The sequence below is a fragment of the Zonotrichia albicollis genome, chromosome 3, assembly GCF_047830755.1.
Source record: "Zonotrichia albicollis isolate bZonAlb1 chromosome 3, bZonAlb1.hap1, whole genome shotgun sequence".
Taxonomy (NCBI): Eukaryota; Metazoa; Chordata; class Aves; order Passeriformes; family Passerellidae; genus Zonotrichia; species Zonotrichia albicollis.
In genome coordinates, this window is record NC_133821.1 from 17,199,352 (window position 1) to 17,221,541 (window position 22,190).

General features: G+C 41.0%; 2 protein-coding genes across 5 annotated transcripts in view; both read left to right on the top strand.

Moving 5' to 3' along the window:
• Positions 1 to 253: 253 nt before the first annotated feature.
• On the top strand, positions 254 to 4,535 carry LOC141728632 (uncharacterized). Its single transcript, XM_074538566.1, has 5 exons — positions 254 to 303; positions 595 to 758; positions 939 to 1,180; positions 2,321 to 2,770; positions 3,132 to 4,535. Exons 1-5 carry the CDS (start codon positions 254 to 256, stop codon positions 3,354 to 3,356), a joined length of 1,131 nt encoding a protein of 376 aa, XP_074394667.1. The 3' UTR covers positions 3,357 to 4,535.
• A 725-nt stretch (positions 4,536 to 5,260) lies between these two features.
• Positions 5,261 to 22,190, top strand: part of TASP1 (taspase 1) — an 80,122-nt gene continuing 63,192 nt past the window's right edge. For 3 of the 4 annotated variants that reach the window (XM_005488504.4, XM_005488505.4, XM_074536855.1), the window contains exons 1-6: positions 5,261 to 5,350; positions 7,870 to 8,087; positions 9,752 to 9,819; positions 11,308 to 11,376; positions 19,834 to 19,954; positions 21,104 to 21,188. In XM_005488504.4, the coding sequence (XP_005488561.1) occupies positions 7,949 to 8,087; positions 9,752 to 9,819; positions 11,308 to 11,376; positions 19,834 to 19,954; positions 21,104 to 21,188 (482 nt within the window). In that variant the 5' untranslated portion in view covers positions 5,261 to 5,350; positions 7,870 to 7,948. Of the gene's footprint in view, positions 5,351 to 5,408; positions 7,756 to 7,869; positions 8,088 to 9,751; positions 9,820 to 11,307; positions 11,377 to 19,833; positions 19,955 to 21,103; positions 21,189 to 22,190 lie in introns of those variants that run through there. The other variant, XM_026794473.2, reaches the window with a different exon arrangement.

Here is a 22,190-nt window from a genome sequence, read left to right on the forward strand (position 1 = left end):
ATCATACCTATTTACCACAGCGCCATGAGACGGCCGCGTGCAGGCTCTCCATGTGACCTCATGGAGCACTGCGGGTGACATCATGGGCTAGAATGAAATTGTTGTTATTAGGAAGTCCTATAGTAAGTGCTGCAGAAATATAATTTGTCAAAATTCTCCTAAAAAACTTAAATCTGGCAGGCAAGGTCCTGCTGGCTGCCGGCTGGGAAGGAAGCCCAGTGCACACAGAGTAGCTCAGGGCCCTGACGGAAGCATGGTGAGGCGGCTGCGCGCAAGCTCTTCAAGTGACAGGGGGCTCAGCAGGTGACGTCACGGGCCAGAATGAAACTGGTGTTATTAGGAAGTCCTATGGTAAGTGCTGCAGAAATATAATTTGTCAAAATTCCCTTTAAAAACTTAAGTCTGGTGGGCAAGCTCCTGCCAGATGCTGTCTGTCAACGAAGTTGACAGCCCCTGACAGCAGCACCATGAGGTGGCTTGCAGACAGACTCTACAGGGGACATAATGGGCCAAAATGAAACTGGTGTTATTAGGAAGCCCTATGGTAAGCGCTGCATAAATAGAATTTGTCAAAATTCCCTTTAAAATCTTAAGTCTAGCGGGTAAGCTCCTGCCGGCTGCTGGCTGGGATCGAAGTCCGTGGCCCACGGGGCAGCGCCATGAGGTGGCCCACGCACAGGCTCTCCGCGTGACGCCACGGGCCACAGCGGGTGATGTCACGGGCCAGAATGAGATTGATGTTACTATGATGTCCTATAGTAAGTGCTGCAGAAATATAATTTGTCAAAATTCCTTTTAAAATCGTAAGTCTGGTGGGCGAGCTCTCCCCGGCCTAGGGCCCACGGGGCAGCTCAGGGTCCTGGGCAGCGCCATGAAGCGGCCGCGCGCACGCTCTCCGCGTGACGTCACGGACCGCTCTGTGTGACGTCACGGTCCAGGCGGCGCCGCGGGGCTGCTCGGTCCGCCCGGGTCAGGCCTCGCTGTGGAACCTGAACCCTCTCGGGAACAAACTCTGCCGTGCTGCCGCTGCCATACGGACACCGAAGCGTCGGCCCTGTCCGCCCCTGCGCTCCGATCGCTCCGCGGCCGCGCCCTGCGGCGCTTGGGGCCCCGCGGGGTCTCCCGGGCTGGAGCGGGCTGCGGGCGGCTGAGCGGCTCCTGCTGCCGCCGTGTGACCCTCGTGTGTATTTGTGTTTTTCCCGGTGCCTGCCGAGCATTCAGATTTACTTTTGCAGTGCAGTCAGGGCTTCGGGCAGCTTCCAGGTTGAAGGAGACCAGGTTGCTCAGAGCTCCATCCAGCCTGGCCTTGAACACTTCCAGGGATGGGGCATCCGCAGCTTCGCTGGGCAACCTGTGCCAGCGCCTCACCACCTTCACAGCTTGGAACGTTTTCGTAACATCTAATCTGAACCTATCCTCTTTCAGTTTGAAGCCATTCCCCCTTCTGTCACTCCAGGCCCTTGTGAATAGTCCTTCACCATCTTTCTTGCAGGCTCCCTTCAGGTACTGGAAGGCCACAATCAGGTCACCCCAGAGCCTTCTGTTCTCCAAGCAAAACAACCCCAAATCTCTCAGTCTTTCCTCAAGGAAAGCTGCTCCATCCCTCTGATCATCTGGGTGGCTTCTTCTGGCCTCACTCCAACAGCTCCATGTCCTTCCTGTGCTAGATCCCAGGACTGCATGCAGCCCGGCAGGTGGGGTCACACCAGACAGGGGGGACGGAGGGGCAGAGTCCCTTCCCTCCCCTGCTGCCCACAGGGCTTTGGATGCAGCCCAGAACCAGATTGCCTTCTGGGCTGCCAGAGCACATTGCCACGTCATGTCCAGCCTCTCATATACCAGCACCCCAAAGTCCTTAAATAATTTTTGTTCACGTTCTTCAGGAGTCACATTACTGTGCATTCCTCCATTACTGTTTCATTAGCTACACAGATGTAGAACAGCAAACTGCATGACCTCCTTGACCCAAGGAGGGTCAAGATCAGGATTGATGGAAGTATGATAGCCAGGAAGGAGAACTGATAAATACTAGAAGTTTGAAAGTGAAAGGATGGGTCCAATGTGATCTTACAAAGTGGATGCAGCAGTTTTCTAAATGAAATGTAAGTGGACATTAATAATATTTTGAGATGGAAGTGGTTTGAGCAAATTAACCTGGTGAGGAGGAAGTGTTATGAAACTATTAAGACAAGTCAACCATATGCAAAAATAAATATATTCCGTAACAATATATACAAAGGCCTAACTAGGATTGTCAGTCTGAAGTTACACTCCTAATTAGTGTTTAAGTGGCACCTCTATCTTAATTTTCAAATGCAAGGGCAGAGTGACACAAAGCAGCCACTCAGACCCTCTGGCCCGGCCTTGCCTTGACATTCCCAGCCTCTGGCTGCCAGGCAACAGCTCTGTGACATCGCAGCTGGTGCCAGCACCTGGCACCGAGCCCGTGGGCACAACTCAGCTCGGGGTCAGGCCCAGCAGCTCCCGGGGCAGCTGTGCCATGCTCCGCCCGGGGCTCTCCCTGCTCCTGGGGCTCTGCGTGGCCTCGCTGCTCCCCAGCACGCCCAGAGCTCTCGGCCGTCCCGCCAGGAGCGCGGCCCGGCTGCCCGTGCCGGCCCAGGGAGCGCGGCTGCCGCGCCCTGGCACGGGCAGTGCCGGCCTGGGGCCCCTGCAGCTGCACTGCTGCACCCTGCTGGCCCTGGCCCTGCTGCTGGCCGCGCTCGGCCTCGGCTGCAGCCTGCGGAGAAAAGCCCGGAGGCAGCGGAGAGAGGTGAGGGATGGGCACCGGGCAGCTGGCATGGTGCCAGGGCAGCTGCAGCCTGGAGGGTGAGGAGCAGGGCCAGCCCCTGTGCAGAGCAAAGCCTGGGCGGGCACCAGGGCTCCTCTGCCTCTTCCCCAGCCCCGTGCCCGAGCCCAGAAGCAGAGGTTGGGCTCAGCCCCCTCCCTCTGTCCCAGGAGGAAACAAGGACAGGCTGAGCCCCCAGAACAAGGGGCTCAGAACTTTCCTGACATCCTCCCCACCCAGCCTGCAGCCTGAGGCAGCCCAGCCAGGCCCCAGGAGAGCCCGAGGGGGCCCAGCCCCTGCAGCCCCTCTGCCCCCGTCATCGTGCTCCCTGCCCTGTGTCTCCCAGGAGAAGAGCTGGACACGCTCAGCCTGGCCAAGGACCTGCTGCCTGGCTGAGCGCTCCCCCTTCAATGAGGAGCCGATCGGTCGCCAGAAGGAGAACTCTGCCTCCATCAAGGGCTTCCTGAGGCACCTGCGGCAGCGCTGCCCGCGGGGGGACGCGCTCCAGAGGGGAAGGAACAACCACGTGTGGAAGGACTTGGATGAGGAGGCAGCGCTTTTCTCTGACTGAGAAAACAACACCTGCTAGGCACATCGTGCAATATACTGCAACATTACCCTTACAGATTTCATTGTTATTAAAATGGTTTATTAGAAAGACTCCCTTTATTAGCAGTGAATGAGTTCATTGTCAGAGAGTACCATAGAAATTTTATTTTCAAAAATTGTAGTTTGGCTGAAGCAGGTGATTGTCTGACAGGTTCTTTGCAGAGAATGAATGATACTGTTCACTGTTGCAAGAGCCAGTGTAATACGGTTAATATTACAAGCTACATACTGGACTTATTCCTGGGAAAACAAAACCGAGGACTTAAAATCTTGTTCATCTAGAGGGGTCAGGATAATCTTTTGTATAATATATATCCTTTCACTTCTCATCTGCATCTTGAGCAAGAGATTAAGTGAATTCTGCAAACAGAACAACCTTGTCTTGATGTAATAAAAGCTTTAGAGTTTCGACTTTAAAAGGCCGAGCTTTGCAAATGAGAATTTGAGGCGTCAGCTAAAATAAATTTACAATATAAGTAAATCTGTAAGGCGATCTGGACTCATTTCATGGTTCTACGAAGAAGAGGAGCAACAGGCTGGAAGTGCGGACAGCATGGACTGGGATAATGAAGTGTCTCACACACACACAGCTGGTTCCCAGGACTGATGACAGTGACCATCAGAGAAGGTGTCATGGACATGGGATTCATGTACAGCTGTCCTTGATCCTGGGAAGGCAGCTTCAGCAAACAACAGGTTCTCTACACCACCTCTACAACAAAGTGGACAGAAATTAATAAAAACTTGTCTCTAGCAGAACACAATAGTTAAATGTTCATTGAAGCAGAAGGATGTAAAATATCTGATTGTTGTGAGAATTTCCTAGCAAGTCTATTAAGAAATATATGTATTTTTAATCAATAAGGTTAGTTTTGAACAGCTGTCAGAAGTCACATGTGTAGATATATATATGAATATGTGTATATTGTATATTGTATTACATAGTGCATACTGTGTTACATATATGTGTAGTGATATGATACATATGCACATTGCATATTAATATATGTAAATTGCATATTGCATGATATATATCTACACCAATATATAGATGTATTGCATATTGGATGATATACCTGTATATTGATAAACTGTATCTACATATTGATAGAAATATGTGTATTGATATGATAGATGGGTATGTAGCATATTTATATATTAGTATATTTGTATGGTATATACATATCATATATATATTGCATAATGTATGATCAATACCTACATTGTATGTTGATATATAGATGTATTTCATATATGTATATTGATAAACTGTATCTGCATATTGATAGAAATATGTATATTGATATATGGGTATGTAGCATGTTTTACATTTGTATTTTTGTATGATATATATATAATACATATATTGCATATTGTATGATTCATATATGATATATATGATATATATATATTGCATAGATATAGAGGTACGTTACATATTCTATGACATGTATATTGATTATATATCGATACGATATATACGCACATTGATATTATATATACATATATATACATACATATACATACATATACATATATATACATACATACATACATTACATATATATATACACACATATATATACAAATACACACACACACACACACACATATATATATGTATATATTGCCCTGAGGCTCACGGTAACAATACCGGAGGTTACCATCCACGCCCTGAGACACAGATGGCATCTGTGGGGCCGCGCTGCTTTGCCCGGAGCCGTGCCTGGCACCGATCGCGCAGCGGGACCGGAACGGGAGCGCTGTCCCGGCCCGGGACCCGCCATGCCCGTCCCAGGGGGCGCCATTGGCCCTGCGGAACGCCAATCATCAGCGCCGCTACTTCCGGCCGCGGGGCGCGGCCCGGCCAATGGGCGCGGGGCGGGGGCGGGACGCCTCACGCTCACCGAGGCAACGGGCGGGCGAGCGGGCGGTCCCGGATGGCGGCGGTGCAGGGTGAGTGCGGCGCCGTGGCGGGGCTGTCCCGTCGCGCCGCTGCCGCCTCCCCCGGCTCGGCCTCTCTGCCCGCGGCGCTGCGCGGGCCGGCAGCGGGCCTGGGCCGTGCCGCGCGTCTGCCGGTGGGGCTGCCCGCGTGACGTCACTGTCCTGCGTGACGTCATGGGCTGGGCGGCGGGAGCGGCGCGGCGCCGGGAGCGGGATCGGGATGGAGGCGCGGGAGGGGATGCCTCGACCCGACCCGACCCGACCTGGCCCTCGCGCGTGTCTGTGTTCTCCCAGCGCCCATGCAGGAGTCCGAGCGCCTTTGCAGTGCGCTCGGGGCTGTTTGGGTCAAATGGTTTCGGTTGCCGCTCTCCAGCGGTCACGCTGTTGTGTGTTCTCCCACCGTTCCTGGCGCTGCACCGATGGGGAGCAGGAAATGGGTAGCAGGGAGGGATGGAGTCAAGAGCGGTAGAAGTATGACAGTTCAGGAGGGAGAGCTGATAAATCCTAGAAGAGGCCTGGAAGGGAAAAGTTGGGTCCAGTGGGAGCTTAACAAGTGGAAGCAGCGGGTTTGTGAATGGAATGTGAAAGGAGTTGAAGAGCAGTTTGAGATGGGAGGTGTTGGAGAAAATTGAGTTGGTGTGGAGGAAGTGTTACAGACGGAAGCAAACGAGAGAGACGGGTTGTCTGCATGTTCTCTGTAGAAATAAACACATCCTTAGACCCAGCTCTGTGCAAAGGCCTAGTGAGGATTTTCAGCCTGCAGCTACACTGTTAGCAAGTCTTCAAGTGACATCTCCATCTTAATTTTAAAAAGCTATTTTATCGTCATGATTGCTTTACCTACTACCACGCTATTTCTTCCATTCCTGGGAGAGTTTAAATTCCTTACTTGCTCCTCTGTCTGTTTACTGAAGTCTGTGCTGTGCCCTTGTTGCAAGAGTGATTTTCTGTAGGGTGTAGCAAAGAGGACCAATGGTTGCTGGAGCCATCTTTACTATTATTGATAAAAAGGAAGTAAATGCAGTGATGAGTACTTTAATCTTAGCTCTGAAATTTTTTCAATTGACAATTACAATTGGATGCAATCCATAAACACTTTCTCTCTATAGAACCTATGTATTATAGTAGCCTTTCATTTTTTCTCAGGACATATATAATTATAACATTAAGTTCATATTTAATTTTGAAAAGTAAATTTATAAGTGTATGCAGATTACTAGGTATGTTTAGTATTTGGGAAGAAATTATAGTGAATAAGTGACTTCCTCCAGAGCTGTGCTGATTCTTCTTATCAAAAGAGTAGTTATGGCAAACCAGCTGGTTTGTTCTGTGGCAGTGCTGAATCTTGGTAAACATCATTTACATTGTTTGGGCCATTTAAATGGCGTGGTATTTAATTGCTGGAGTCAGCCAGATAGCATTTCAAGAGTCAGTGGTTTAAGTCTTATACATTAAGCATCTCATTTTCCTCTCTGTTCACCTTCCAGTGTTATACTGGAAGATAGAGGTGGAGAGTCAGAGAATGGTTTGGATTGGAAGGGACCTTAAAATTCATCTAGTTCTTAATGTATAAACTATCTTAATATATCACAGAGGTTTTCTCCATTAGCACTACATGCTTTCACTTTCTTAAGTAATTCAGTGTGTGGAATGCCTCTGTTTTACCTTCTGAAGTAGACAAATGTTTTTGTGCCAGGATTAATATGTAGTAAACTGTGGATAAGAGCAGTAGTAAACACAGACAGTTTGTTTGGCAACTCCTGATAAATACATCATTCTATATTGTTATTTTTGTTTCATGTACTAGACAATACTGACAATATTTCCATTAGCTTTCCATAAACATTAATTTCCTTAGCATCTTAAGGGTAACCATCAAAACCAGCAGAGTTACTAAATTATTTGAGCTTGACTTAAGCACGTTGAGGTTTACTAGTAATCGTGGTAGCTCTACTTACCCAGACAAACATTATTTGACTGTTTTAGGCTGGGTTTTGTTTTAGAAATAATTTGTCATTAAAAAAAAGGTAATCTATTTTTTTCTTTTCCTGCTGCAAACTAGTGGGGAATTATAAGGAGATGGGATGAAACAGTATAGAAGACTAGGAGTTCATTATAGGATCTTAAACATGTGTTCCCTGCATAGAAAGGAAAAAGTGTGGTGGTTTCAAGGTTACTCATGTGCCAGTTAGATGTGGTGGCTGGAGAAATTAGTTGTATTGTTGGAGAACAGGCCACCATGGAAAACAAAACTTATATTAGCAGTTCCTTCCAGTGTCTGGCAAGATCATTAGGTTCAAGTTATGTTGGAGTGAAAGGGCTGCTTTCAGTTTGCAGCATGAACTTTGATTATTTCAGGTCTCATTAATGCTGTTGGCTAGGGAAGAGGCAGAACTTGGAAACCCTGCTTTGGAGAGGTGTGTTCCCCTTGGTTCAGACTTCTCTTCCTAAAGTTCTTTGGGATTTGGTTATTTGTGTGAAATTCATCTCTTGAAGTCAGTGTCTAACATATGTATCTGATCTGGTTTTAGGATGATTTCTCTCCAGAGTTTATTTTTGAATGGAAGTGTGCTCCTTCCCAGTAGAAGATGGTGATCCCAATGTGTGACCATGGAGAAGGGGATAAGTTCAGTAGAAGTGTTACCTTCCAAATCATCTCAGGTTACAGCTGTAAAAGTGGTGGTCAAAGAGCCCGAAACAAAGCAAACCCAAAGAGGGAAACGAGTGGGATTTGTGCTTGTCCATGCAGGTAAGGTGTGGAATCACAACAGCTGCAATGGAAATAATGCATATTTTGGTATCAAACTAGATAGCAACAAAAATTTTATAGTGACTACTAGTGTGCTAATAAAGTGACATTAACTGTGTGTTCACATCTCAGAATGAGGAGTTTGATTGGAGGTTGCACTGGAAACTCTTAATCAAAATGTAGTTCTTTGGTTGTTCTGGACGGTGTTTTTGTTCTCCTTGACAAAGAAAACCCCTAAATGTAAATGACTATAAAATGTGGTATTCTGTACTTGTCTGCTAAGCTTGGCAAACCTACAAAATGAGGGAGATATTTCAGTCTGTTTCTTTACCTATGGAAGGATCAAATACAGTCCTTTCACTGCTGATGGTTCCTTGTCAAGCTTGTCTATGTGGACAGTCCAGCTAAGACCTTCTGAAATCTGCTTGGACTGTTTGTTGCAGATATCTTTTTACCCTTCAGACATTTCTTCTGAGTCTATTTTTCTGATCTTATTCTTATTTAAGTGAGTTACTGTTTGTTCTTTCCACATGTAATGAAGGACTCCTCTACTCAGATCTAATACAGAAATTATGTGTTATGTGTGTCTTGCTCATAAATTCTTTTTTCATAGATTCTTTATTAAATACCATGAATCATGAAGTAAACAATCCTTATATCTGGGTGTATATTTGTTTTGAGCATCTGTGTGAGTACATGAGGTGAAATAGAGCAAAGTGGCCTGGTCATGCCTAAAATATTTGAAAAGCCAACATGTTACTTGCTTTATAAAATCATTAAGGTTAAAAAACCAGCCCCAAATCTTAAACAATTTATTCTGGATTGATGTTTGATGTGAATTCTATTTTAAGAGCAAATGAAATTGCTCAATATAGTGTCCTTTACTGCGTCACTTTGGTATTGGTGTTAAAGCTTATTTTATTAGAGTTCCTCAAAACTAATATTTCTAAAGGTGAGTAAAGTGAACTTGAGATAAATACAAGCACATTTTTAAGTGCAAAACCTGGTAAAACAGTAGTAGATTTTAAGTATATGCTCCACTCTTGTTTTTCTGATGCTGCATTTACTTGAATGGTGGCATTGATAAACTTTTCAGCTATGCAAGTAGGGGCAGTGGCTTCAAAGTAGGGCAGAATGGTTCAATACAGTGGGAGAGATACAAAGACTGAGAATGAGAAAAAGGTGAAAAATCTGAAATGTCTTCATTTGAAGGAACTCCTTGTTCTAAGTCAGGACTAACAAGCTCTAAAAACATAGCATAAACATGAGAAAATGAGCAGAATTGTGGAAAAAAGAAAATCAACAATTTGACTTAAAAATGAGGGTTTTGCCCAATAATGGACAGTAAAGAAAAAAGCTATGCTGGAAATCCTCCAAGAGTGAGTGAAACTGGAATCTCTTGGAAAGTTTTTATAGGAAAAGATTGATGCTGGTATTTATACCTGCGTACTTCTGGATATATGATCTGTATCCTGTATTTTACTGAGTGTGTTTAATTCTGTGTTGGAATGCATAAAATTGTCAATCACTGATAGCAAAAGGAAATGCCAAGGTAATCCAGAATAAGGAACACTATATCTGCCTGTGTCTTAAATCTCTTATGTGAGCTACAGGCTGGAGTTTGCCAGCTACTATAATAGATTTTCCTTTTGTTTCAATTGCAGGTGCAGGTTATCATTCTGAATCCAAAGCTAAAGAGTACAAGCATGTGTGCAAAAGAGCCTGCCAGAAGGTAAATGTCACCAGCTCCACTGTCCTGTGCTGGGGACACAGGAAATAGCTGCACTTAGCTGCTTGGGCTCTATGTGTTTATTGAAGGAGATGAGGGAAAACAGAGCAGAAACAGAGTTAAGATGATACAGAGACAGGACAGTGAGTGGCCATGAGATGCAGCAACATTCTCATCAGTGCTGGCAAATAGCAGACACCAAATGAACAGTGGGAGAGCAAGAGAAGGTCACAGTGGTACCTACAAGAAGTATTCCTACAGCTTCCTGCACTTCTCCAGGATTTCTGGAGCTAAGTGTGCTGTCTCTATATTGATTTCTTCCATGTCCACTCTTTGGAGTTTATTTAAACTCTACCATCCAGGTTGCTGTGTGCATGAAGGAGTTTCTATAATTATTTTATTCTTGATAGCTCTTACCCTCTTAATAGGAAGGGAGGTAGAAACAGGAAAAACAAAAACAAAAAAATCAAAATTGGAAACAGAGAAATGGCAAGACTTTGATTTCCATTGAAATTAATATGTTTTCATCTCTTCCAAGAACTTTGCTTTGGAACCGGCAAGTCTTGTCTTTTAAATGTTGAATGAGTAGCTGGAAGACCTCTCTCTAAAATTGTTAATGTCTTTTGCTTTCTCCAGGGAGAAGGAGCTTGGGAGCTTGGCAGGATTTTTAGAGGAGCCTCAGAGTTGGTGTCTGATAATTATCACTTTGTGTTACAGTTTGTTGCTCAATCCTATACCAATCTAATTTTGTAATGAGAGGCCTCACAAATCACCCAAACTTAGCACTGGCTTTTTTAGCCTTGGTGAAAGTCATTTCCCAGCTAGTTATGTGAGATCTGCTGTTGCATTGAAGTCCAATTTGAGATTCTGTGTAGCTACTCTTGAGCTGTGTAGCCAACATCAATAACTTCTGTGAAGAACAAACAATTTCAGCCTTTATGTCTTGCAGCCATAGTAGTTTTCTGGGGTTCCCTGAGAAAGCTTGACTGTAAGGTCTTGTTCAGTATGGAGCTAATAAATACTGTTAGCCTCTACAAGTTCACTGTTGTATATAATTTGAAGGTAACATTATTTTACATGATTTGTGTTTGCTTTAAATGAGTTTGTGAAGTTCTCTTCAATTTTATGGTAATTGCTATATATGGTACTAGAAATTTTTGTTGAGTCTTGGAAGGAAAAATTGAAACTTGTTGACTGAAACATTTGGTGTTTGAGGATATAAAGTATAAAAAGTTATTTTGACAGAAATTTGACTATGCAGAAATCTGCTACTAAATGCAGTGTCACAATGTCATAGTACTAAAATCATATCTTCAGATCTGCCCTCATATGGTTCATACTGACTTTTTCCAGTGCCTCTTGTTCTTACACCCTCTTACATTTTAAACTAATTTGGTGAAAGTTTTATTTTATACAGGAATAGGAAAATGTAGGACTCAGTCAGAGAATAATAGAATTTCCTAATCATCAGCTAAAACTTGTGTTTTCCAGGCAATTGAAAAGCTACAGGCTGGTGCTCTTGCAACAGATGCAGTGACTGCAGCACTTATAGAATTAGAGGTATGAATTTCTGACTAGTAGGAAATACATCTCTTGGGTAAATCTTGCCAAAACTTTCTGTAAGGGGGTATTAAATGGGCAATCTCAGTGGAATTTTTTGTACTACACTAATTTTATCTTTTGCTTTTCCACTGTATTTTGGTGTAAATGTGTTTAAGTGCTGTATAAAAATGCAGACTGAATAAAAGTTTTCTAGTTGATGCAATTTGGTTGTCATTTTAAGTATGCCTTATCAGATAGTCTTTAACCTTTAAGAATAAATGCAGTAATTAAAGACTTATTGAACACTTTGTAAGGAACTTCATTTCTGGCTTGCTGAGTACAGACAGGTTGTTCTGGCTTTGCTTCTTAGAGAGGGAAAATACATCCTACTGGTTCTGATTATTGTGACAAAATATGTGTAGAGAAATAGGCCAGTAATGTTTTTATTTCAAAACAGTACTTGTTAATTAAGATAGAACATCTTGATGAGCAGCTGCTGGTGAGGTTTTTGGAAAAGTGAATTTTAGAGTGATGAGGTTTTTATAGCATCTGCCACAGTGAAGGTCCCCATGAAATAATGTAGAAGTGAGTAAAGCTAAACATTTCTGGGTGATAAATGAAGCAGTTTGGTCATTATCCCAGATCCACTAATCACTCATGACAGTAATGATGGAAACAGGTATTCTTCTTCTCCTGTAAGTTGTAATTGCTTTTTCCTCTCCAACTTTATTAGTAAAAAAAAAAAAAAAAAAGGAAAGCAAGGTAAGTGTTGTGCTGTAAAAATAATTTCCTGCACTTGGAATTTATGGTAGTATTCCAAGAGGATTAGCAGTGGATTTTCTTATCCAGATGTTGGGAAAGTGTTCATTAATGTACGTGGTGGGGCTGGCGTAAGGCAGGCAGTCAGTGCATACTTCAGTATGTGTTAGACATGCTGACTGGGAGCCAGGCTTCAGTCACACTGTGAACTTGGCAAGTGCCTTGGCTTTCAGCCCTCCTGTGGGTCTCCCTGAGCTGTTCAAATATGCTTTCATGTGTTATCTTACACATTAGAGTGTAGCTCACAGAAAGCAGCAACTATCTCTAATGGGATTATTTACCATGCACTTCCCTAAGCTCACTGAGGCTGCTCTCACGCCATGAGACTGGTTTGTGTGTCAGCTCCCTCCTCAGTGGAAAACAAAAATAAAAATCTACTTTGAGTTGTGATTTTTATCGTGTTCCTGAGCTACAGAGAAAAACATACTTTGAGAAGCTTAACCGAACAGTTGCAGATCTCTTTGCAGCTGTGTCTGGACTAAATAGTTTGTATGTTTTCGTTGTCCCCAAGAGACTTTTCTTTTTCTTTAGTAGATTTGAATACTCAGAAGTAGCTTCTGTAGAACAAGTTATGTCTTATAGTAGAGGTGGCCTTTGAGCCATAGTAAAATCTATATATTGTATAAGTGACTTTGCCCCAATCCTAGCTGTTCTAAATGGGCTGCAGCTGTGATGTCCTTAATTGGGTGGCAGCTGTGGCTAATGAAGATAACGGGGATAAAAGGGGTGGGTTGGCTGGTCAGGGAGAGCCTTGGAGGAGCCCTGATGAAGAAGCAGGAGCAACACTGCTGGGAAGAGCTGTGTGTGAGAAAACCACCCAGAAGGAGCGGGACTCCAGAAATAGAATAACAACAAGTGGTGACCCCCGATGTGATAGAAGATAGGACAGCCAAGAGCTGTGGCAGCCTGAGAGCTGGGGCTCTAGAAATGTAACAAAAACAATGGAGGGTAGGATAGCTGAGAGCTGTAGAAGAACATGGCCTTTGAGTTTAGGAGCAGTGACAGCCAGGAGCTGTGATAATATGGCCTTTGAGCAAGGAGCTGTGTGTGTTGTAAATGGCCTTTGAGTCATGGGAAAATGTCTGTATTGTAATGTGGCCTTTGAGTCGTAAGTAAAATATATGTATTGTGTTGGGGAAATACAGGTGGCCTTTGAGTCACAGTGAAAGGTATGTATTGTAGAATATGTAAATATGTCTATGTAAAATCTGTTCCTGTAAGTAAACAAAAAGGGGGAAATATAGTAGAGGTGGCCTTTGAGCCATGGTAAAATCCATGTGTTGTGTAAGAGGCCTTGCCCCAGTCCTAGTTGTTCTAAATGGGCTGCAGCTGTGGCCAGTGAAGATAACTGGGATAAAAGGGGGTGGGCTGGCTGGTCAGGGAGAGCCTTGGAGGAGCCCTGATGAAGAAGCAGGAACAGCACTGCTGTGAAGAGCTGTGTGTGAGAAAACTGTCCAGAAGGTATGGGACTCTAGAAATATAATAACAATGTCTCTAAGATGAAAAAGTTTTTTCCAATTACTCCAGTCAGAAACTTTTTTCTCCTTATCTGTCTTGCTACTACTGTGCTGATGCCTGCTGTCATTCCCCTTTCTAGTTTGGCAACAGTCTTAGGTAGTATTTTATGTGTTCTGTTGCACAAAACCTTTTTTTTTCCTTTTTCCTGTTCTTAATATAAAATGTTATTTTGCTCAGGTTGTAGTGCAGTCAATGTAATTAATGTAATTATTTGCTTTCATTTGTTCATTAAGTGATTTATATAATTTCTTAGTTGAAGGTTCTGTCTGTTGCTGGAATAGGGAGTACTGAGTTTGGGATTTGGCCTTCTTCTAGATTAAAGTAGTTATGCAGTTACATTGAGGGGAAGTCAAATTTATACCCAAACCAGAAAATGATGTGGCTTGCAGTTTTTTGAATCTGGTATGAGAAACTCCCAAGTGTTAAACTTTCAGCTTCCAAAATATGGAACAGTTTGTATCTGCTCATAACTCGTTCTGAGCACTACCTTCTGACACTTCTGGAGCTGCATTTTCTGCTTTAGCACTGGTGTTTTTTCTGTTGCTCTTTGGAAAACAAACTACATGTGGCAAGTTGACAAAGCCATCAGAATAGTTTTTCTCATTAATTGCAAGATTTTATGAGCAAAAATATAAGTTTGTGTTGACAGTCTCTAGTGAGCTGTCACTCCCTTTTGTTTAAACTTTAGTATAAGCAATGTGTTTTAGCATTTGAAGTTGGCAAATAAATAACAAAGATCTGTGAAACTGTTTGTGTTCTTGTCTCCCTGTAACACAAATGAAGATGCAGAACAACAGAATATTGTATTAAATGATAACAGATTTCATTGTAAAGTATACTGCCTGTAACTTCTTGATATTTTGGGTTCTGTAGGACACATTGCCATGAGTTTATCTGAAATATTTAATCACTTTTACTGTTCTTTCAGAGTTTTAATGCTGTATTCCAAACATTTGTAATCTTTGCAAGGCACAAATCTTTTCATGGAAATCTCACAAAAGATGAATTTTTTCCTCAGTTCCGCTCAATTACAGAACTCCTGTTCAGATGATTGCAGTTCATCCAAAAGGCATCACTTCAAAGAGTTGTTGAGGCACAAGAGTTGCTCTTGATCTTTTATGAGCAAGCTGACAGTTTGCTTGTGGTATGCTGCCTGTGTTTTATTTTCCAGGCTCTAAGTGCAGAAAGAATATCTTTTCTTTGTTGGACTTTGCAACTCTCAAGTGAAATGCTGTTCTGTGAATACAATAATAATGGTAATAGTTAAGTAAAGGAAAAGGTGAATTTCTTTTGCAAAGGAACAAGACTGACACAGATTATTGTTAAAACAACTGTGCTGGTCTTCATGAGCATCAGCTGTATTTGATGCTGTGTTTGATACCTGCCTTATTATTAAGGCAGGTATGTTTTGTAGTTTGATAACTCTGGTATTGCCGAGAAACAAGTGCATGTGTTACTTCTGTCAGCCTTTGGTAATGAAATGCTCTGACAAGGTATTTAATAAGACTCATTATTTACTCTCTTTACTTCCACAGAGACATTACTGCAGTACTGTTAATTTTTGCATTCCTGCTATCAGTCACCATATGATGCCTGGATGTTTCTTGAAACACGATGAAATTATTAAACAGCTTTTTTTTTTGTTGGGGGAGGAGACCCCATACAACCCACTTAAAATGTGCTGTTTTCAGCAAAACCACGTGTTGATTTGCATTTTTGCGTGGCTATGAGAAAATTATGCAGTTTCAAGCTTTTCTTTGACTAAAGAGCACTTAATGAAGTCTACTGATCAGGTACTAGGAACATACAGTGGTTGGAAACAATGATGAAGATTTCAAATTGTTTCGAAATTGAGTGTACTCCTTTACTAATATATATGTAGAGTATTTGTTGCTTTGTCTGACTTTAGTAGAACATTCTTTATGAACACCATTTGAATTGGGAATTAATATGATTGATGGGGAACCAGATGTCACATTTTGGGTTCCAGTCTCCTTGCTATTGAAATTGCTCAGTTTATTTTGCATGTTGTTGTTGTGGATCCGTGCAAAGAATGTTTTGGACCTATTATACTCAAGCAGTGTGTTTCTGTGGTTGTCAACAAAATTTTGTAGTGAAATAGCCTTTTTCTTGAAAAATTGTTTTATTTTTTTTTTTAATGATTATTTTCCTAGTAGTTAGGACTTTTGAATATACAGTCTTAGTCCCGAGGATTTCTCTTTCAAGGAGAAGCATCCTTGATGTATTGAGGCAGTCACCATAGATGGACTTCTAATGGGTAATGAACTGGAAGTTGTTAATTCCAGTTAAAAGCATTACTATGATGCAGAGTGAGCAACAGTAATTTGTGACAGAGGTGTTGTCTAACAACATTTTTGCTCATGTAATTGAAAGGGATGCGACTCATAGATTATTGATTGTCATGAAATTCTCACAGAAAAATAACTTCTAAAATTACAGTATGTGGAAAGAAGTGCCTGTAGACTTTGAATTTGTTTTAGAAGTTGCAAAAAAGCCATGGCCAAAACTGTATCAAAGATGGATGGAATGTTCTTTCATGTTCATTGAAAGCCCAGCATTTTAACTGTTTGCCTAGATGTGTAACAGAGCTGAGTAACATCTTCAAGCATTCCAAATTTGACCACAGCTAGAAATTTCAGCATGCCTGTATTTTCTGCCAGAACATTTATAAATACATTTTGAAGTAGAAAGGATTCTGTAAATAAAAATGATGCCCTCAGAAGCTTGAGAGTTTTTGCAAGATGGCTAAGTTGGGAAAACAAAACTCTTACTTCACATCTTAAAGCTTTCTTACTTCTTTTGCTACAGGTTTGCATGGTAAGTTAGAGACACTTTGTGGAGTCCTTGCCATGAAGTCTAGTGTGTTTCATGTGACCGAAGAGTTACCTTTTGTTAAAATGCTTTGAATAGCCGTTTGTTTGTCTTTTCTCTCTTCTTCCTTATTGTTCTATGGTGGCAATGCTTGTGTTAACTTGCAAAGCTCAGGCTTGGTTTGTTTACTTGTCTTTTTCAGTTTCCTTAGAAACACAAAGGCTGATTGCTGCTGTGGTTTTAAATAAAAGTATATTGCTGAAGATAACTTTTTCTCTTTTCCTGTTCTCCCTTTTCCTGGGCACATTCTTTGGCTGGGTTCTTCCCGATTTTATGCTAGTCAGGTCTTGCAGTGCTTCACTTTTCTGTCTGAGGGTATGAAGAGACTTTCACTTGGGTCAGTTTGTTTCTCGCCTCTTTGAAGGCATTCATGCTTCTGTTTCTGCATTCCTTGTAAGTTTTGAATTTTCATTTCAAAATACACCTTAATGTTCATACATTATATTCTTCCACTTGCATATCAGACTCTTGAAATCTTTTGGTCAAACTTCACAGAGATTCATGTTTTCAAGTAGAGGTTGTATTTGTGTGGTGTATTTCATGTCTATTCCATGTCTATCATGTATTCTTGCCTATTTATAGAAGTAGGTGTGAAGGTCTTGTTTCCATTTTTTTATGAAGGTTTTCCCTCACATTGTTTCAAAGGCTTTTATCTCACCTCAGAGAAACTTAAGTAGGTATCAAAAATTCTGTGGGTTCACACCCAGGTTCTCTAAAGCTGTTTTCAGATTGCTTTTCAGATGTGTGAAGTTAAATCATCTTCCTCTTAGGAATTCTGAGCCTGTTTTCTTAATTGAATGCAATCTGATTCTACAGCCAATTGAAACTCCACAGAAATTTTGAACAGATGCTTGGAATTTGGTCTTTATTTCTTTTTACTGGAGAAGTTACTTGTGTGAGATTCCTTCTGTGTCCTAATATGAGAGTTACCCCACCAAAGAGACACCTGCAATTTGGTGTGGAGTTCTTATTTATCAAAAATTCTGTAGTATTCTAATAAATATTCTGTAGGGAGGAATAGGTGACATTCTCTTAGATCCTCTGAGTAAATTATTATCTTGGTGCATCCTTGAGGTGGTGCCAGTGAAGGTGCTATGCCAAAGCATGTAGCACATACAGCTCCTTAGAAATAAAGTGAACTCTGTATCCTGTATTTTTTCCCTGGCCTTTTTTGATTATTGCCTTTACCAGATAGCAGAGACCTTTGTGCCTTGAGTGCAGAGGGGTTCTGGACAGTGTTACCAGGACTTCTTTCTGGTGGATCCTTCTTACTCCCTGGATTTGGCCATGACATCTACTCTTAGGATAACAGCTGCCTCTGCTTCGGCAGTGACAAATCTGTGGAGCACAACATTCTTGCTCTTTGCTAATTCTTTTAAGTGTAATGCCCTGAGTGAATGTGTTTGGAACAGAATATGAGAGATTTTTCTCCAGACTCACAGGTCTTTGCACTCTGATTACCCAGGGGCAGAGGGCTTGGATTGCACTAGGAGGAAGCATTGGTCATCCTAAGCATTCCTGATTTTACTGTGTCTTCCAAGTACCTTTCACTGTTTGCTTTCAACTCCTTCCACTACTTATCTGCTCTTGTTTTTCCTAAACTTCACTGACTTAGTTTTCTTCATATTTGTAGAGCCTGGGGAGCAATGAAGCCAGTTAAGCCAGTAGCTACTCTGAATCTGCTGCCTTTTCAAGGCCATCATCTTTTTCTAAACATATTTTCCCCTACCCATCCCCCTTCTACAGAAAATTGTTTGTGCACTTTAAACTCTAAAGGTTGCATTATCCTAAAATCTTTTCAAATTTACTTACTTGCTGTAAGGTGTTGCTGTCAAAATAAAAAAAATAAACACACAGTGAATTGGAAGAAGTGTCATGATAGGGATAAAATCTTGGGCTGCTTCAGAAGGAAAAAGCAGAAGATAAAGGCCAGTTTCATGATAGTGTATTAGTCAGGGATCTTGTATTCATGATTCTTCAGAAATACAGTGTTTTGGTGACTCAAACACTGAACTCTTTGCATGTCTCTGTAAATTTGAATCAACATCTTGCAGAACAGATTTTGAATTTACTCACTGCTTGCTGATTTGAAAGTTAATAAAAGCTAACTGACATCAGATTTATTTTTCATTTCTATGTGCTCACCTCTCTTATTTCTTAAAATTCATTGCAAATTACAATGTTCAAAACCCATCCAGTTAATTTAAAATGTAAGACAGAGCTTTGAGCTATTTCCAATAATTTGTTTCCTGGTTCAGCTTTTATTACTCATTAGTGAAATGAGAGATCATATTTCTACAATACACAGGTGGTCTAGACAAACATTGTTCTTTGTCACATCAGGTTGTTACACTGTTGTAATTCAAACATAGGAAACTCTGAAAGCATGCAGCATCTCTCTGAAATAGGGTTTAGCTATTATTTCGTTGTCCTAGATTTCTTGCTTATAGAAGAGGGGATTGTATTGAGCTGTGAGACTGCTGAACTGTGCTACTTTGAAATTTTGTGGTTTTAAAGTCATGGTGATGCTCTGATGAAGTGGAAGGGTAAAAATGGGGTTTAGTTCTAGCATGCAGAATTTACTCTTTGACAACCATGGGTTTGGTAAAAGCCACAGAAGGTGTTAACAAAAAAGGAGTTAGCTTTATGATGTTGTTAAAATGTTGTTCCATAGTCTATGAAATAGGAATTGGTTTTTAATCAAGAAGCTTCCAGACCACAGTCCCTGTGCTAATGGTCAGATGGGAATTTTACAAAGTGAAATTTTATCAGTTTTTAGCCATGGGCTTAGAATGTTCAGAAAAAGGACAGTTCTGGTTTGCTGTAGTGTCCTACTTAGGAGTTTCAAAGGGAGACTGGTCTGTGCAGTGATTATAAAATATTATTTAAGTGATACTTGATGGGTTAAAGACCAAGCCAAGTGTACTTTGGGGGAGGGAGAGATTTGCACTTGTTTTGTAAGGCTTTTGCTTGCACAGAAATGATCATCTTTAAATGTTGTAATTGGTTTTTATATTAGTGCATTGTTACATTTGAGGTATATCACACCCTATAGAGGGGAAAGCTGTCCATTGTGGTAATTTTAGATGCTCTGTTCAAATTCCCCTTGTTTTTGTTATGGAAGATGAAATTACTAAAATAAGAAAATGCTTTGCACCAAGATCAGTGCCATCAGATCAGTTACACAGAGATTTAAATCTAGTCTCTTATGGATGTGGCCTTATAGTGTTCTATTCTTATTTTTAGGATTCTCCTTTTACAAATGCAGGATTGGGATCTAACCTAAACCTTCTGGGTGAGATAGAATGTGATGCCAGTATAATGGATGGAAAGTCATTGAATTTTGGAGCTGTTGGAGCACTGAGTGGTATGTTCATTATATATTATAAAGCTAACTGCTGATTTAAGTGCCAAGATCAATTTTGGGGTTTTTGTTACTGATTTGAAGGGGGACACATTGTAAATTCTGCTGTGTTTAAATAAATTTTGCTCCTTTAAAAAAGGAGGAGGCATTCCTGCTCCCTGAAATGCTGCTTTGTGTTAATTTCTTTGTGGAACTTTGTGTTAATTTCTTGTTAGTTCACTGATCATCCTTTGACATAGCACAATGGTGTGACACCACACACTATTCACAGTGGGACTCAGTTTGCTGAGATGAATTTGAAGAATGATAATTTTTCAAAAATTCCGTTGTTAAGAAGTATTCCAAGTATTTAAATTAGGCTTTTTATTTGTTTTTTGCCCAGGCAATTTATTTGCATATGGGACTTTTTTATTATGAGAACTAATGTGTTTCTCTCTTGTTTTCTAGTTTTAGCTTTCAGTGTAAAACAAATAGAGATATCAAGTCCCAAAGAGGAATTGTTGAGGCTTCATTCTAAGTATATGAACAGCCTTAGCTGTTACTATTGAACAGCTTCTCTGACAAGATTTCAAGTTTTGTTCTTTATCCTACAATAGTTCTAAACTGTGGTAATAGCTTCCTCATGTAGATATAAATCTAAAATAAATAGTAAAATTAAATGTTTCAAGCCTTGTTTGTTACAAGATGTATCCTTCCAACCATGGGGAAGGAGGAGATTGAGAATGAGAGACAGGTAAACCTGAGTCCTGTGATTTCTGTTCTGGCCAGATAGATCCAAATGAAAATTCCACCTGGAAAAATTAATGCTTATAAATATCTTTGACCCTTAGATACAATAGATTTTACATGAGATTTCTATGGTAGGAGATCACTCCTCCTATTTCAATATGGTTTGTTCTTTCTTTTAAAAAAAAGTGATGGAGGTGTTGACTGGAAGGATTTGTCACTACCAACAGCATGTGAAGGGAAAACTGAAAATGTTGTTACTACATTGAAGCATAAGGTGTCTCTTAATTACTTGACAAACTGTCATGGTTTTTGAAAATTAAAGGGTTCTGAGAAATTAAAGGAATCCCCTGCCAAAATGAATTCTATAGTGCCATGAGGGAAAATATTTTAATGTTCCGTTTTTTGCTAATTTTTCTTTTTTAGGAATCAAGAATCCAGTTTCGGTTGCAAATAGATTGTTGTGTGAAGGGCAGAAGGGGAAACTCTCTGCTGGCAGAATTCCACCTTGGTAATTGCTTTGTTCTGCTTGACTTTCCTTTGGTCTTTCATCTCTACTGAGTATATGCAATATTTGAAGGTTTTATCTCACCCAGGAAGGCTGGTGCTGTTTTACATACCAGTGATAGTGTCTCTTTAAAAAGAAGATAAGCTTTGTTCTCTCATCTTGAGACTTCTTGTGCACTGAGTGGAAAGAAGTATTAGCTATAGATGGCAACATCATTTTGTGATAATTTCTGTCTGTCTGATTATTTCCAGTTGTCATATTTAATGCTTATGTTTGTTACTGTAGCCTTTTGAAAAACACCCAAAAACATCAAGATTAAATGGAAATCTACTGCCATTGCCTCTGTCTACCTTTAACTAAAAGCAACAGTTTTTAATAACTATAGAAAAAAATCTCCTATTTTACTGCCTTTGTGGCTTTGTGGAAATGTGCAGCATTTAGTAACTTTCTCTTATTTTAAGGATAAATTTAATAATATTTACAACAAAATGAAAACAAGCAGTCCCTAAAACTTAAATGGAAGAGGTAAGTATTAAACACAGAGTAACTCCAAATATTACTGCCTCACTTTGGAAAGAATCCAAGACGTGTCAGAGTTGATTGTTCTTAAAACACCTTATTTTCATTAGCAGTTTAAATTTACAGGTAGAGAACTTGAATAATTTATTCCTATTCATTGACTGCTATCATCAGTTGTCATACCTGTGGCAGAATTTACTGCCCTTTGCCAACTAGTGGTCAGTATTTGCAAAAGTATTAAACCAGCATTTATGTAGTTTAAAAAGATGTAAGTATTAGGTTTACACATTTTACTTTCCTGACTCTGGTGTTCTGTAAAGTTAGCCAAGTAGCTTGTAGCTGGGTGGTGCAATATTCCAATGTAAACAGTGAGGATTTCAGTGTTCTGTCATGTGCAAAAAAAGTTCATAGATCAAAAAAAGCCACCTTGAAATCTAACTGTCAACAGGCGAATTTTGCATTTTAAACGCTTTTCTTTAATGGATA

What these genes read in the sequence shown, in the direction of transcription:
- LOC141728632 (XM_074538566.1), top strand. Translation starts at nt 254, where the DNA reads ATGGTGAGGCGGCTGCGCGCAAGCTCTTCAAGTGACAGGGGGCTCAGC. An exon ending in AGTGACAGGGGGCTCAGCAG is followed by an intron (nt 304 to 594) that starts GTGACGTCACGG and finishes TAAAATCTTAAG; the next exon opens with TCTAGCGGGTAAGCTCCTGC. An exon ending in GCTGCCGCCGTGTGACCCTC is followed by an intron (nt 1,181 to 2,320) that starts GTGTGTATTTGT and finishes TTCAAATGCAAG; the next exon opens with GGCAGAGTGACACAAAGCAG.